This window comes from Suricata suricatta, chromosome 15, assembly GCF_006229205.1.
Source record: "Suricata suricatta isolate VVHF042 chromosome 15, meerkat_22Aug2017_6uvM2_HiC, whole genome shotgun sequence".
Taxonomy (NCBI): Eukaryota; Metazoa; Chordata; class Mammalia; order Carnivora; family Herpestidae; genus Suricata; species Suricata suricatta.
In genome coordinates this window covers 53,202,419-53,219,109 of record NC_043714.1, presented here as the reverse complement: position 1 = coordinate 53,219,109, position 16,691 = coordinate 53,202,419, and the positions used below count along the sequence as shown (strand labels likewise).

At 35.2% G+C, this 16,691-nt stretch overlaps 1 protein-coding gene across 3 annotated transcripts in view; it reads left to right on the top strand.

Moving 5' to 3' along the window:
- CSMD3 (CUB and Sushi multiple domains 3) overlaps window positions 1–16,691 on the top strand; it is a 1,185,533-nt gene that overhangs the window by 1,125,797 nt on the left and 43,045 nt on the right. For all 3 annotated transcript variants that reach the window (XM_029923716.1, XM_029923715.1, XM_029923714.1), the window contains 4 exons: window positions 1,905–2,084; window positions 4,428–4,601; window positions 8,541–8,714; window positions 9,621–9,694. In XM_029923716.1, the coding sequence (XP_029779576.1) occupies window positions 1,905–2,084; window positions 4,428–4,601; window positions 8,541–8,714; window positions 9,621–9,694 (602 nt within the window). The remainder of the gene's footprint in view (window positions 1–1,904; window positions 2,085–4,427; window positions 4,602–8,540; window positions 8,715–9,620; window positions 9,695–16,691) is intronic.

The window sequence follows — 16,691 nt, the reverse complement described above, 5'->3', positions numbered from 1 at the left end:
TTGGAGATTAGGCTAGTAATAAGATCACCATTTTGTTGTAGTTTACTTAAGTTATCTGTAAACTGAAGGACAAGGCTCTCCTACATGACCATGATCTCTATCAGTCAACCATTTGCTTCCTTTCCTTTCCCCTGTTCTTGCCCAGCCAGGAGTGTCTGAGGAATATCACTCTATCCCACCTTGGTGAGGGGGAGGAGCTATTAACCTGTACTTTGACCTAAGTTTGTCCATTGCTCCTTCATCACCTCATGCCCAAAAGGGTCTTGTGCTGAGGTTTAATGCTCTGTGATGGCTGCCTTAAAATTCTTAATTTCAGGGCACCTGGGTGGCTCAGTTGAGCCTCTGACTTTGGCTTAGGTCATGATCTCACGTTTGTGGGTTTGAGCCCCATATAGGGCTCTGTGCTGACAGCTCAGATCTTGGAGCCTGCTTCAGATTTTGTATCTCCGTTTCTCTGCCCCTCCTCCTCTCATGCTCGGTCTCTCTCTGTCTCAAAAATAAATAAAACATTAAAAAAATTCTTAATTTCAACTTTAAATTTGTATTTTGTAACTGAAATCTACCGGGACAATGGAGCATGTGCTGAAGGTTTAGAGCTTCTGCTCATGCACAGTCGGCCTCTCTGCCACCCCGACCTAGGATGGGTTATATGCCAGTTGCCCCCTACCATGTGGCCCTGGCCTTGCCTGGCCTCCTTGTTCCCACCCTTACCCTGGGGCCACTGGGTGCTCTCTCCCCACCCAGTCCATAGTGTCATCACCAGAGGGAGGCTCACATTGCAGTTGTCCTCTACCCCTTTGTGGGGGCCTGGGTGCAAGCATGAAGCAGGCAGGAGTTGAGTGTATTTGTAGAGTCTTAGCTCAGAGCAGGACAGCAGCTACCCCTTCCTGGGCCGGCACTCACAAGGTATATTTAGTAAGAGCTTGATGCAGACCTCTCATGCACCACCAATCCAGAAGGCAGATGCCTTCTAGAGTGGAGGTGGCAATTTCTTGGAGGTCATTCTTTCACTTGAGTTGCCACTGAGTTGGTGAAAATGGTAATTTTATTTCCATGTCCCTAGCTATGGCATTCTCCTTGCCACAAGTCAAGTATCCTGCCCTGCATGTAATAGATTCACATTTCATTGTTCATTCATTCTTTCATTTATTCAATAGGATGTATTCTTTTTGCACCTAGCATTGCTTTAATTAAAAACTATTATAATATTCAGCTGAGTTACACTATGCAGAAAACAGGTTCTCAGCAAGCCTGATAAATTAGAGATTTCAATTGCTATATGTGGAAATACATAGATTTCAAATATTAGATTAGAAATCCTGATTCTAGGGGCACCTGGGTGGCTCAGTCAGTTTAGCTTCTGTCTTCTTCTAAGGTCATGATCTTGCAGTTTTTGGGTGTAAGCCCTGTGTTGGGTTCTGTGCGGACAGTTCAGAACCTGGAGCCTGCTTTGGAATCTGTGTATCCCTCCCTCTCTGCACCTCCCCTGCTCATGCTCTGTCTCTGTCTTTTTCTCTTTCTCTCAAAAATGAATAAACATTAAAAAAAATTTTTTAAAGAGAAATCCTGATTCCACAGGATGACTTCTACATGATCACCTCCTGCAGATTGAAAGAAGTTAACTGAACCACATTTTCTTACAGTATAATAGTGTATTAACTTAGCCTTTTCAGAGTCCAAATGGCAGTTTCTGAACCACATGTGTAGAATCTGCATAATAAGCATACCTGATCATAATCAAGAATTGCCAGAATGTGGCTTAAATATGCTTATGTTTTGTGATTAAAAATGAATGTGATAACTAAATTTCCTACTTATACATTAAGTCCACCATATGCTTACTACTTCTCTCCATTAAATGCCTGGCTCATTAACCATCTGCTCTTCTGATCCAATACTGACAGTAATCAGTTGTGGAGACCCAGGTATACCAGCCAACGGACTGAGATATGGAGACGATTATGTGGTTGGACAGAACGTTTCTTACATGTGCCAGCCAGGCTACACAATGGAATTGAACGGCTCCAGAACTAGGACTTGTACAACAAACGGCACATGGAGTGGAGTAATGCCAACTTGTAGAGGTATGAGAATTTCTTAGTGTTTATAAGTGACGACCACCACGTATTTACTTTTAAATATGCAAGTTTAAGTTTAATAACTGTTTTTGTATTATTTCACTTTTTTCTGATCCTAAAAATTGCTGTTGTTTTTATTTTAAAACCATATAGGTAATAATATATAGGATTTGAAAATGATATTTCAAGAAATATATATCTTATTGTGAGTAATGACAATGAACTTTATACAAACAAAACAACAAAAATAGCATGTACTCGGGGCGCCTGGGTGGCTCAGTCAGTTAAGCGTCCAGCTTCGGCTCATGTCATGATCTCATGGTTTGTGGGTTCGAGCCCCACTTCAGGCTCTGTGCTGACAGCTCAGAGCTTGGAGCCTGCTTCAGATTCTGTGTCTCCCTCTCTCTCTGGCCCTTCGCTGCTCGCACTGTCTCTCTCTGTCCCTCAAAAATAAATTAAAAACATTTAAAAAATATCATGTGCTCTAATATGTACTTGCCATCATCATTTATATTGAGGTGAATATTTAAAAGGGAATATATACTTAATAAATTAGAATCTTAATTTGATAATCCATTTGGGTCAAATAATTCAAAGATGGGAGGAAAACTTTCTAAAACTTGAGAACAATCATACTGAATTATGAAACTAACTTTTTATGAAGAAAGGATTGTGTTTCTTAAAAGAATGCAATCTATAATTAATCTTTTAGTCAATATAGACATAAATTTGCTACTTTAATTTTATTTAATGCTGGAAATATTTTTTATATTTTTTGACAATTTTTCTGATTATTTATGTAATACTCTAGATGCAATGTCAATTTCTATTGTTTTATAATACTGAAATTTCTCATTCAAATGTCTTTCTAAACATCTGTGAATTCACAGTTTAACAATTTCAATGTGTGTCTCTTTCTTGATTACACTCTTTCTGAATCAGATCACTATCTATAGTTAATATATGAAAATATATGAACACTTTATATTTTAGAAGTTGTTTCACACATTAATTGATTCTGATAATGACAATGTTATACAACTCCAAAAATTATTAATATATGTTACAACTCATAAAAATAAAGTCATTCCTCATTTTTAGATTTTGCATTGGTTACCCCCTTTTTTCCCATCACTCTGTCACATTGTCCTATCCATTTCTGCTTGAAGCCAATTTAAAATAAATTTTACGGGTACTTGGGTGGCTCAGTAGGTAAAGCTTCTGACCTCAGCTCAGGTTATGATCTCATGGGTTGTGAATTTAAGCCCCACATTGGTCTCTCTCCTCTCAGCAGAGCTTGCTTTGTATCCTCTCTCCCTCCCCCTCTCTCTCTCTCTCTCTCTCTCTCTCTCTCTCTCTCTCTCTCTCTCTCTGTCCCTCTGCTACTCTTTCTTGCCCTCTCTCCAAAATAAATAAACATACAGGATGCCTGGGTCACTCAGCCGGTTGAGCGTCTGACTTCGGCTGAGGTCATGATCTCACAGTTCATGGGTTCCAGCCCCCATCAGGCCCTGAGCCTGCTCGGATTCTGTGTCTCCCTCTCTCTCTCTGACCCTCTCCACTTGTTCTCTGTCTCTCTTGCTCTCAAAAATAAACATTAAAAAACAATTTTTAAAATTAATGTTTAAGCATTTAATAATTTATTTTAGATCCCTACTGTAAAGTTTTTTAAAAGTTTATTTATTTATTGAGAGAGAGAGTGGGGAGGGGCAGAGGGAGAAAGGGAGAAAGGGCTCCCTCAGCACCGAGCCTAAGGGCTCAAACTCAGGAATCTTGAGACCACGACCTGAGCTGAAATCAAGAGTTGGATGCTTAACTGACTGAGCCACCGGAGTGCCCCGAAGTAACTTTTAACATATGAATCTAAGTGGTTAATAGAACTAATTTGGATATTTATATGAGATACATGATCTAGAGGTTTTTTTTTTCCCAAATGTCACAAAATAACTTGCAAATGCTTTGCTACAATGTTGACACTATCTATAGCCAAACAGACCAGATCTTCAGTTTGTCTAAAGGTCATTGGAAAATAATTTCATATAAAACCAATAATTTTTCAGTTACAGTATACCGGATGGTCACCCTCTATTTGCTTCCCTTAGATGTCAGGCAGCTTGTTATTTTGTAAGTGTCTCTGACAACCAGTAGCCATTATGTTGCCAAGAAATAGTCACATTCTAGAGGGATTAATTCCAGGGAAGTTTCAGGACTACTACTAGGAAAATAAAACATGTCACGCCATATTGTCCTCCAAAAGTTTAAATTAGCACATATGCTTCTTCTAATGATTTTTTTTTACACTGAGGATATTTGAACAGCTGTGTCTAATCGCTTTTAATGTAATTGCAGCTGTTACCTGCTCAGCTCCTCCCCAGATCTCTAATGGAAGGTTGGAAGGAACAAATTTTGACTGGGGCTTTAGTATTAGCTACATCTGTTCTCCAGGCTATGAACTGTCCTTTCCTGCTGTTTTGACCTGTGTGGGGAATGGTACCTGGAGTGGGGAAGTACCACAGTGCTTACGTAAGTATAATTTCTATATTTAAAATTATATTTTCTTCTTTTCACTCTCTTACAGCTCCTTTACGGAAATTACAGCTGTTACTTAAAATTTTCAGATTTTGCTAGAACAAATAAGAGCTTGTTAAAGCTCATTTCAAGATGTAATTAAAATTCAATATAAAATCATATTTACCAGTGTAGCTACTTTTGCTGTCTTCCAACTATTGGTGTTTCTGCTCTGACTCTAAATATTAAGCTGAACTGCTTTGTTTGCAAACTTAGTTTTAAAATTACTACTCAAGATAAAGTCCAGTTAAGAAGAATTCTACTGCTGGAAAAGTACTCTTATTTATGTCCAGTTTGTCTTAACTGAACACTCTCATTTACTCTCAAATTTATTTTCACAGTAAATCCATGTCACTCTACATGTTCATGCAAATCAGGTTCTTATGATGGTATTTGTCATGATAATGGTTGTGATTATACATCTAAAATGATTAGAGTAAGCATGGAGATGAGGGATTATTTTATTATTTTCTGCAGAGGTTACTTTACAACATATATTCCAGCAAGTGTCACTTCAAAATTAATTTGTAAGATGACAAAACAAAATAAAAGCATTGTGTTTTACACAAATTATTGTAGCACACAATCTGAGCATTGCTCATTCAGAGGTGTCCAATGCTCTCCTGTTCCTAGTCTTCCCTTCCTTTTCTGCATGAGGAAGAGGAGCACCCCACCTGTCCTCATGACCTTGAAAGTTGGGCAGATCTAACTGATGAAACTCCTTGGAATCCTCCAGTCTTCTCTCATTCACAGTAGAAACCATATTGTGTATAGGCTACTGTTCTTTTTTCTTCTTTTCTTCTGATCTCATCATATCCTCCTATCCCCAACACTTCACACTTGGTGTCATGTTATCACACAAATTGACCCTTAATATTCTGATACATATGCTAAGGATTATCTTAGAAAAGACCAGTGTGTTCTACATAAGGCTAGATATTCTATGGCTATTTCAGACCAGATAAGGACAAGGAGATTTACAGAGATGAGTTTAAGGTAAAGTTTGTTTGATATGACTGGGAAAGTCTCAATCAAGAAGTTATCTTGCTAGGATGTTTTATTTTAAGTTCTCTTAAAATGAAAATAATAATAAACTACCTACTACTGACACTGAATTATAACTATCCAAATATCACAGGGCTAACTGTGTCCAAATTGCCAACATATATTATTTCTACTACACATAATGGAACTCCTAGCAAGTATGTGTTTACTCATGACAATTGAACTAATAATGACTTGGGCTCAGAGAGGGGAATCAAATTGTAAGGACACTGTGGGACTGTGTCATCATTTAAGGCACCTGCTACATTGTTATATGACCTACGGTTGCCCTGCTGCTAAATGGAAGAGCATGAATTCCAGTTCAGAGAAGGTAGACTAAAGAGACAATGCTCTTATCCATTGAATAGCCAAATGCTTTCATTTTAGGTACTTTATAGAAGGGAAAGTCTTTTTATTTTTGTTCAAAGTATGTCCTTTTATCTTAAAGTTTATGTCCTTGTGAACTGAAGCCTTTTGAAAATAAACCCTGTGTCTTAAGCCTCTAAGCTTGACACCAGTAGGTTGTTTGGTTTTAGTACGTGAAAATTTACAGGTAGAAAACAACAGAATAATGAGAAAGTGGGAGCAGGAGTGAGGAGTTTATGTGGTTTTGTCTCCCTCATTTTTTGTTGTGGTGGAATAAAGATAAGTTTCTGAGATGAAGGACTCAGCAGAAATATGCAAGACAAACTTCAGACGTAGGTAATGAAATAACTTAGCGATAGAAATGATTACTAAGACAAAATGCCCATTGATAATCTTCACCGAGGAAATAGCCATTGACTTCAAAATGTGCTAAAGAGAGAAACATTAATAAGACAAAGACCTGGCCTTTAGGGTTTGATGTTATATTGCTAGAAGTGCTTAGATGCCAACTAGCACAAAGATTTATAATATCTACGAAATGTTGAAAATTAAAACAAAACACAGTAAACAAATGTTTACCTGTTACTTTACTCTGAAAATTACCCTAAAATTTATGTTGCTAGATATTTATTTAATAATTACTTTTACTTTTAATTGTTTTAAAAAGAAAAAGTTCCTAAAAAGAGGTTTGAAAATACAAGGTCTCTCCTTAAGTCTTGAATTTCAGGAAAGAGCTTTCTTTAAACATTGAGCTTAAAACTAAAGTATTCCATTTTTAAGGTATTTATTCATTCCTATTTGCCTAGAGCATTCCTAGGTTATTCCTGTTGTCCTGGTAGATGTCCAAAAAGTTAGAGGTACACTTTCAGCCTCAAAAATGTATTTTGTTTGGGTAATGCACCATTTTAAGGGAGCATTTATACCGAAAAATATTTGGATGTTACTGTTTGTTTGACATATAGGGATATAAGCTTTCTGGTGCTACATCTGCAAATTTAAAAACCAAGGACACTTAATCATTAAAATGAAGGAGCACCTGGGTGGCTCAGTCAGTTAAGCATCCGACTTTGTCTCAGATCATGATCTCACAGTTCGTGGGTTCGAGCCCCGTGCCATGCTCTGTGATAATAGCTCAGGGCCTACAGCCTCCTTCAGATTCTGTGTCTCCCTCTCTCTCTGCCCCTCCCCCACTCATGCTGTGTTTCTCTCTGTCTCAAAAATAAATAAACATAAAAAATTTTATGTAAAAGAAAAATCATTAAAATGGAGAATGTATGCAATGATTTTAAAAATCATTAAAATGGATAATGTATGCAATGTATTTTTTACTTCAACAAAAAAATTTGAAAGCATATGATATTTTTGTCTACATTCTGCATGCTCACTCTGCTCCAGCGTCACTGGCCTTCTTCTTCCAACGTGCTAGACGTGCTCCAGTAGAGGCTTTGGCAATGCTGTTTCCTCTACCTGGAAAGCTCTCCCTTGGGAGATCAGCGTGGCTGGCTACTTTGTTTCCTACAAATCTTCCTTCGGTGACAGACATCTTTGTCACCTTGTTTAAAACCTACGTCTATCTCTCGTCATCTATCACATCCACAAATACACAGTCTAAATCTCCTTCCTCCACACTATTTCTCCACACAGGACTCACTGCCTTCCCACATACTGTCGTTTTTACTTTCTGTGTTTATTATTTTGTTTGCTTCCCTCACAAATGCAAAAACTCCACAAGAGTAGGAATCTTAGTTTGTTTACTAATAAGTCCAACTACCTGAAACTCAGAATAAGTTATTTTAGTTGTTGGGAATTATATGATGAATGCAATGATCTATTCAATTAGTTTAGAAATTCTGCCAAGATGGTATTTTCAATAGTTGTTGTAGAACTTGAGATTCCTTGGTTTTGTATAGATTTGGACTCCACTGGGATTCTTTTGAAAAAACACACAAAAATCCCCATAATACTTCAAAGAGGAAAACAACAAAATACTGGGATATGTGCTTTGAGTGTTTAACAGAGTACAACAGAACAAAGAAATGTATCTGTTGTATGTTCTCTAAGACAGAACAATCTAGAGAGTACAGCCTAGACCACTATGGGTTGGTTCTTTCTGACAGAGCTATCTGGAAATCACATGCCTTTTCAGAAGGATACTCCAACTCCACAAATGATTTGTACAACTATGTGGTTTGATTCTGGCCAATACAAAACAACAACAAAAATACAAAAAAAAAAAAAAATCTATAGTTACTTAGGTGGCCTCCTAGGTGGAAAAATATCTCAATCAGACTATGTTTAAACATATCATGCTGAGTCGACCATTCAATATATAGCACATAGACAAAAGCTAAAGAAATTCTTTGGGATACATTAACATGAATAACCTGTCACTATAGTTCAATATTGTAGTTATTTTCATCAATTTTCTTAACTGTTGCTCTGATGAATCCTAAATCCTTGCTATCATTTTCTTTTCATGTCCAGCAAAATTTTGCGGTGACCCTGGTACTCCTGCGCAAGGAAAAAGAGAAGGCAAGAGCTTCATATACCAGTCAGAGGTTTCTTTTAGCTGCAATCCTCCCTTCATATTAGTGGGGTCAAGCACCAAAATATGTCAGGCAGATGGCACTTGGAGTGGCTCCTCCCCTCACTGCATAGGTAATACTAATTAAAGGTTGATTTTTCTCAGTCATTTCAGAATTGCTGGATACTAGTTACATTTAATAAACTAGGATTGACTATGAATAATAAATGTAAACTACAGAAGCAATTAGAAGACACTGAAAATGAATAGTGTTAAAACACATGATATTATATTTACCATTTAAAACCTCCTGAAGAAACACTCAAAATAATTCTTGTTTATTAGTAAAATGAGAAAGAAAATAAGTTGTCAGATTAATATAAGTAAGTACTAGCATTTGTATAGATTTTTATAGTTAATTAATCTTACTCAACTGACACTACACATGCTCCAAAAATCCTAATAAGGTACACCGATTTCAAAGTGGATCTAAGCCTATTTCTATAATTTTAAATGCCACATTTGGTAGAACAACCACATAACCTGTCAATCAAACTAACCAACTCAAAGACTACTAGTTCTACCATTTTTATGTCTGAATCTCCTACAGGTGTCCATGAAAAGGCAAATAACTAAGCCTTGTTTTTGGGAAAAGTCCTGCGTCTTGCGAGGAATATTATGCTACCTGAGATTATAATTTAGCAAAGTCTTTAGCAAATGTTTTATGCCTGAGTTCTTCTTTCATACCCTTCATTTTTCCTTCACTTTTTATCCACAATCAGTTGGATGTCAAGTGCTTTTATTAGAAGAGTTCAAAGCTCAAGAACTGCAAACTTCATTTAAAATGCAGTGCACATGAATTCTTAGTTTAAGATTAGCAGGCTTCTGTCCCTGGAGGAATGCTATTAGATTTATACTATTATTACCCCCAGTCCTTTCATTGAGCTCCAGATCACTCAAAATTGTCTTGTGTGAAAAACATATACCTTAGATAAATTATAAGTTTTAAAGGAGTATAATATTTATAATCTTTATTTTAGAACCCACCCGTACCTCATGTGAAAATCCAGGAGTCCCAAGGCACGGGTCTCAGAACAATACATTTGGATTTCAAGTGAGTACTTTAAATAAATATTTCTATTTATTATAAAACTAGATCAAAAGGTTTCTTTGATTCATATGCATATAATCCTGTTGGCACACACAGGAAAACATCATGCTTATATCTATATTCATAAATGTATTTTTAAAAAGGTAATTGGCAGCAAAAGCATGAAAGTAGAAGGAAATTAGAAGAAAAATATGGCTTAAGAAATTCAAAAGGAGAAAAGAAAAGAAAAATTGAAGGTAGCCGTGAGTGTAAGAAAATCAACATTAGTATGTAAGAGAGGGGTAAATAAGAATAAGTGACGGAGTAAATGAGTAAATTCAAAAGGATAATGTGAAGGAGTTAAGAGAAGTGAAGATAAAAGAGATTCAAGAGCAAATATATAAAAATGTGATTATTCAATAAAGCAATTAGACTAAAATATGTTTCTCTTATAACATGTATATGCTACTAAATTATGTTGAAATGTTTTCACCGCCATGGGAAATGTCTGAGAAAATAATTTAACCAATTATTACACCATACATAGTTGGTTTGTTACAGTGGAATTCGTTAACATGCCCAGTCATGTGTGGCTGACTTTATTTTCTCTTTTTCCAGTTTAGATTTTATGTAGAGATTCAGCAAGTTTTTCATTACAGGGGCCTAATAGGAGCCAAAGTGCATACTGACTTCACAAGGAAATAGCCAATATACATATTACCCAATTGCCTTGTGTTGCAGGGCTTTCCAAATTGCACTATTTTGTGTGAAACTCAGTGAGAAACTGAAAAACATCTACTTCTAAAGGAAGTACTCATCAAAGGTGCCATATTTTGATTGCTAAAAATAGTTTCCATTTACTGACAGTTCAGGCACAGTATGAACATTGATTGGATAGCCTTTCCAATTCTTCCAGTTTGTCTTAGGCCTGTCTACATAATACAAAAGTGTAAAAAAAAAAAAAAGTGTCTCAGTCTCTATTATATTGCTGTTTTTAGAAAACTTTAGATTCATATATTTATAAAAGGTTTTATCAATTGATCTAAACTCTGAAAAATGAACAACTAGTTAAAGAGCATTAGTCCTCATCCTATAGATAAAGAAACTGGAACAGAATGTGACTTGGCTTTGATCACAGAGCAAGTCACCATAAATATCCTGAGAGAATATGTTATTAGTGTCTGTGTACTAAATCAGGTGATTTTCTGAAGAGTAGAAGTTCTTTCTAATAAATATCCTTTGAAATAATGAGAATAGAAATAAGAATGAGTTTAGTATAGTTGTCCAATGAAATGAATAGAATCATTAACTCTGCATTGAAAGAATTCTATTATAACCATTGAAAATATTATCCCGAAGTTACGCTAACCCTGAATTCATATTATTTGGGTAATAAACATGCATTGGATCATCATATTCTACTTATATAAATATAAATAGACTAGATTTAAAAAATTATAAACTCTCTACATAATCACATTAATCTTTATAAAAATTACAACTGATGTACTGAATGTGGGACACCAACTTTCTTACATGCATGTGACTGGTGTGTGTATGGGGGTGTATATATGTATAAATATATTATTTAGATATATTTACTAAATCTGTACAGAATCAGTGGAAATTTTAAAAGCTTATATAATTATCACTAATGTTAACGTATTGGTAGGTTCCAAAAGGAATCTTGGAAAAGTCATTGTTATTGGTTGAGAAAAATTCTCACTTGCAAGTTAACAGAAGCTATTTTGAGCTAGCTTAAGTCTGAAAGCTTTATAATCCATGTGCTGATATGTCAAAGACCCCACTAAAAGGGGACTAGGTGACAACCATCAAGCCCAGATTCTAGAAACTGGACAAGAGGACCCAGTCTTTTCCACTACTCTATGTTTGCCTACTTTGATTTTTCTCTCTGCAAATTGGCCTTATAGCCAAGCATGGATTTTTCTACTTATATTTCAGCCACATACAGAAAATGATTAAGTGTTTCAATCTCAGTTCCAAATTTCTAGAAAAGAATCAGAATGTCTCAACTTTTGTATCTACCTATGGTTTGATCAGGTGGTCAGCACTAACTGAAGTAAAATTACATGTTGGGAAGCTCACTTCTGAGAGGGACAAGAGAAAGGAGAAAATGATGAATTACACAGGCACTCTGATTATTTTCTTGATGTTTTTCTTTGGTGTGTTTATTTACTCTTTTCAATATAGATTTATATATTAGTTTTTTGGACACAGACATAATTATTAACATATAAGGATATATTACCTGCTGCTAGAGTTGACAAATACTCCAGTGTTGAAAAAAGTGCCAAACATAATTTCTCTTATATCCAAAATTAGTTAGTTGGAATAACTTTTGGCTAAAATAGATTGGTAGTGAGTGGAGTAGCTGCCAAAATGACTGATACAACATCTAGATTAGTTATGGAGGAAATGCCAAATACACATGTTTCACTAACTGCTGGATTACTCTTTAAATTGAGATGCAGGTTTTGGAAAATGCATCATTAGGAGTTAGGACATGTTACATTAAAGTTATTAGAGATGTGAGATGTTTATAATCTGACTCTTGGATATTTAAGCCCAAGACATTGAACACTGAGATATTTAGCCCTCCTAAAATGACCATGGTGACGATGTGTGATTTCCAGTTTATAATCTAAGTTAGTATGTAAGTACATTGAATGGGACAAACTTTACATAGTGTTTTATTACCTTTAAATGATGAATATGATGACATGAATTTTAAAACAAAAATATCATAAAATCCAGTTAATTTTATTTATTTATTTATTTATTTATTTGAGAGAGAGAGAGAGGACAAGTGGAGGAGAAGGACAGGAAGAGAGAGAGAAAATCCCAAGCACTCAGCATGGAGCCCCACACAGGTCTCAATCCCACAACTCTGGGATCGATTTTGAGCCAAAATCAAGAGTCAGATGCTCAATCTACTGAGCCACCCAGGTGTCCCAAATCCAATTTTGAAAATTAAAATTCTCTTATAATTTTTTAATACAAACTTATAATATAACCTAAAATTCAAAAAATTTTAAACCGGGAAGCTCAGGGCCAAAATTGATGCTCAATGAAAACTCCTTGCATCTTATCTTAAGCATATATTTTATCCCTTAATTTTCATGATCTTGTCCTTTTAGTTCAATTTTATGAATCAGAGTCTATGTATATCTTTGACTAGAAGCTACTTCATTTATTCTTGGGCAAAATGTATAATATAAGCACAGAGTAAAAAATACACATATAAAATGGTTGTTAAAATATATTACCGGAAGCCTATAAATTGTGAAACCATATATATGTGTGTTATATAAATATATATCAAATAGATATATTTAATATATGATGTTAAAAATCAGACACAAACCAATACAGTGATGGAAATTCTAGGAAAGCAAGACATTTGCTATGAAATACAATGGAAAGAGAAAGATCTTAGAATGTTCTAAATTTATACAAAATTTCTATTATGCCTGGATTAGCTATCTAAACTTTATGTCTTAGAAACTAAGATATAATATACAAAAAAATAAGAAATTAAAAAAGATAAATTATATTTACCAAATAGACATATCTTAAAATTTTATAATGCTTTTGTATAAAATGTGAGAGTTGGGTCCAACTTAGAGTAATTTGTATTTAAACATTGGCTGCAATTAAAACTTAAAATGGATAATTTTTATTTCCTGATATAATATTCAGTATTTTACATTGCATATAATTGGTTATACAGAGCACTTTTTATTAGTAGTTATTGGTGAGAAAATTGTGCATAAATTATTTTTCAATAATGTTTTGAATTGGAAAATGTAAAATTATTTTTTCCAAAGGTAACCACATTATATTATTCATGTTAGAAGTTAGTTTAGAATCAGAAGGACATAACACCACTAGTTGGAAAGGATGAAGAGCTATATAAAATATACTATTAAGGGGTTAATAACTGAAAAAGTATTTATTAATGCACTGTTATTTGGAGAAAATTCTGGTAATTTATTGATAGTAAATCCTGAATAAAAAAGTAGTAAATTTGTTGAATTCTAGTTATATTAGATATTTGGTATAAGTGTGTATTTGACAAAACTCATTATTATTATGTATTAGTGACATAGAAAATCTTTAAGTAAATTTTACTTCTCTGGTATCTGGTTAATATCTAAAGTGGGATTTATGATGACTTTAAAAAAGTTTCCAGGAATAAGGAGAAAAGTCTTACAAGTAAAAAAAAAATAAGACTATATAATCCCACGTTTCTTATGAATATCAAATCTTAATAAAGTAACCCAAATGTACTCCTCAAAGGATAAACAGTAATATAGCTTCATGTTATATAAAGCATAGAAGGGATATCCTGTATTTAAATAAAATATAGACACATTAAATCTTTTTTAAAATTATTTATTTTTAATAATTTTTTAATGTTTATTTTTGAGAGAGACAGAGAGCAAGCGGGGGAGGGGCAGCGAGAGAGGGAGACACAGAATCTGAAGCAGGCTTGAGGCTCAGAGCTGTCAGCACAGAGCCCAACGTGGAGCCCAAACTCAAGACTGCGAGATCATGAGCTGAGTTGAAGCAAGAGACTTAACCAACTGAGCCACCCAGGTGCCCCAACATGTTAAATCCTTTTAAGTTAGATAATCAAGTGATTTTGTAAAATTAAAGTATTAGTATGTAACATTTTCAAGGGCTCTTGGTGTGCAAGAGTGAGTAACACAGTCCCTAACCTAGAGAAGCTAACTTCTAGTGTGTAGGTGACTTTATAAGATAGATGATCATATTAGTTACTTTGAAAGTTGCTAAGGAAGGTCATAAAAAATAGTTTTAATCTGTTGCTACAGGAAAGGCTTTCGAGAAATATTGTCTCAGGTAAATCTTTTAGGATAAGATCTAGGAAAAGAAAGTTGGGAAAGACATTTCATGCAGGGCAAACATCATGAAAATATGCATGTCTTAAGGGAACAACAAAAATTTGATTTTCTAAGAGCACAATTTGAGTAAAAGTAAGCGGTCAATGAAGCTTGAGGGATTGACTGTGGTCGGGTTATGGAGGCTTTCATCTGACCGACTAACACAATCTAACTTTATCCTATGGGTGAGAAGACAATAAAGATTTTAAGAAGGAGAATGCTAAGGTCACAGTTTCATGTTGAATACTCTGGCTTTATGTGGAAAATAAATTTAATGTGGTCAAGAATGGAGAAATGGAAACGAGTTAGATAATTATCACAACTGTAATTATGACAATTGTAATTATAATCATGACAGTAGTTCTCCAAGTGTGGTCCCTGACCAAGCAGCAGCAGTATTTCTTAGGAAATTGTGGGAAATACAGATTCTGAGGCTTCCCCAGATCTACCCAGTCAGAAACTCTCCAGGGAGGCTCAGCTATCTGTGTTCTGGAAAGTCCTCCTGATTATGATATCTGCTAAAATCTGAGAACCAAACCTGTAGAAAAGATATTGAGGACTAAAACAGGGTGTAAAAGTAGAGAAAGATAGAGGGGCAGTTTGTGAAAGATTTAGGAGGTAAAATTATCAGTATTTGATGGTAGATTGAATGAGAGAGGATTTATGAGTGGAAGGTGGCAACATTACCTGAGTTTGAGCCTAAAAGCAGGATTGTTAAAGTGATAAAGGTGATGGGTTTTGTAAAAACCAGTATGACTGAAGAACAGAATTGCAAAATCAACCTGTTCAGTCACATAACCTAGTCCATATAAGAAATGGACTAGTCCAGGAGCTCCTGGTTGGCTGAGTCAGTTAAGCATCCAACTTTGGCTTAGGTCATGATCTCACTGGTTGTGAGTCTGTATTGGGCTCTCTGCTTTCAGGACAGAGCCCACTTCAGATCCTCTGCTCTCCCTCCCCACCCCTTCCCTGCTCGCTCGGTCTCTGACTCAAAAATAAATAAACATAGAAAATAAAAAAGAAAGACTAGTCCATGCAGCACCATAACTCACAGCTTCAGAGTATGTGAACTACATGCTCTGGGACACAATTTGAAGGACTTGGTTTACGTTGAATACAGGATGAACAGTGCTCCCTGGAGTGGAATAGTGTAATGGCTCTGGACAAAATGGGTGCTTGCGGGGGCATGGTGGGGCGGCGGGGCAAAGAGATCTCCTCAAGGCTATCGTGAGGGTGTGGTGGAAGAGACAATGTAAGATAACTGAAAGAATAAAAGTTGCTATTAGAGAGTGACCATTGGAATTGAATGTTTATTGTATAGCATCATTCTGGGTTATAAGGAGAATATGAGAAATGGTAGCATTTAGCTAGTCTCAAGGTCCAAATAGAATCTTGTATCGAATTATGTCACCTTAAGCTTAGCCCCATGTTGTTTTTCTTTTCTTTTTTTTAAGGCATCAAAGCCTTTTATTTATTTATTTATTTAGAATATAATACAATTTATTTTTTTTAACATTTGCAATTATTTTCCATCATTTACAATACAGTAGTTACAATGACACTCCAAACAGAAAAGCAAAGTAAAAAATCAAAACCCCAACTTCTGTTTCATGTAATTAGACTTATACAGAAATTAGAAGGTGATGTACCAACTAGTTAATCACCTAATTTCACAGCTATCTGAAGTGGCGATCGTTATATAGCAGCTTATCTATGATACATTCAAGATAAATGATACAATTTATTACTTGCCCATAAGCTACAACACAGCCTGCTTAATACCTTTCCTTAAATTCCACCTCTATACTACAATATACTTGAGGTCCATGCAAAAAAGTAGCTACCTTTATATAGGAAATGGATGATTAAGTCTTTGGTGTTGTAAAAGCAACTTCATTTAAACATAATCACCCCCACCACCAAAAAAAGAAGAGGAAAGAAAAAAAGTAACGAAAATAATAAGGGAAGAACCCAAGACACACTTTCTAGGGGAAAAAAAAACAGCATGTAATTTCTGTCCTTGACAGAATGTATTAAGTAAGCAAACACCCCCAGCAAGCAAAACAAGTACTACAATGTAAAATTATTAAAAAAAC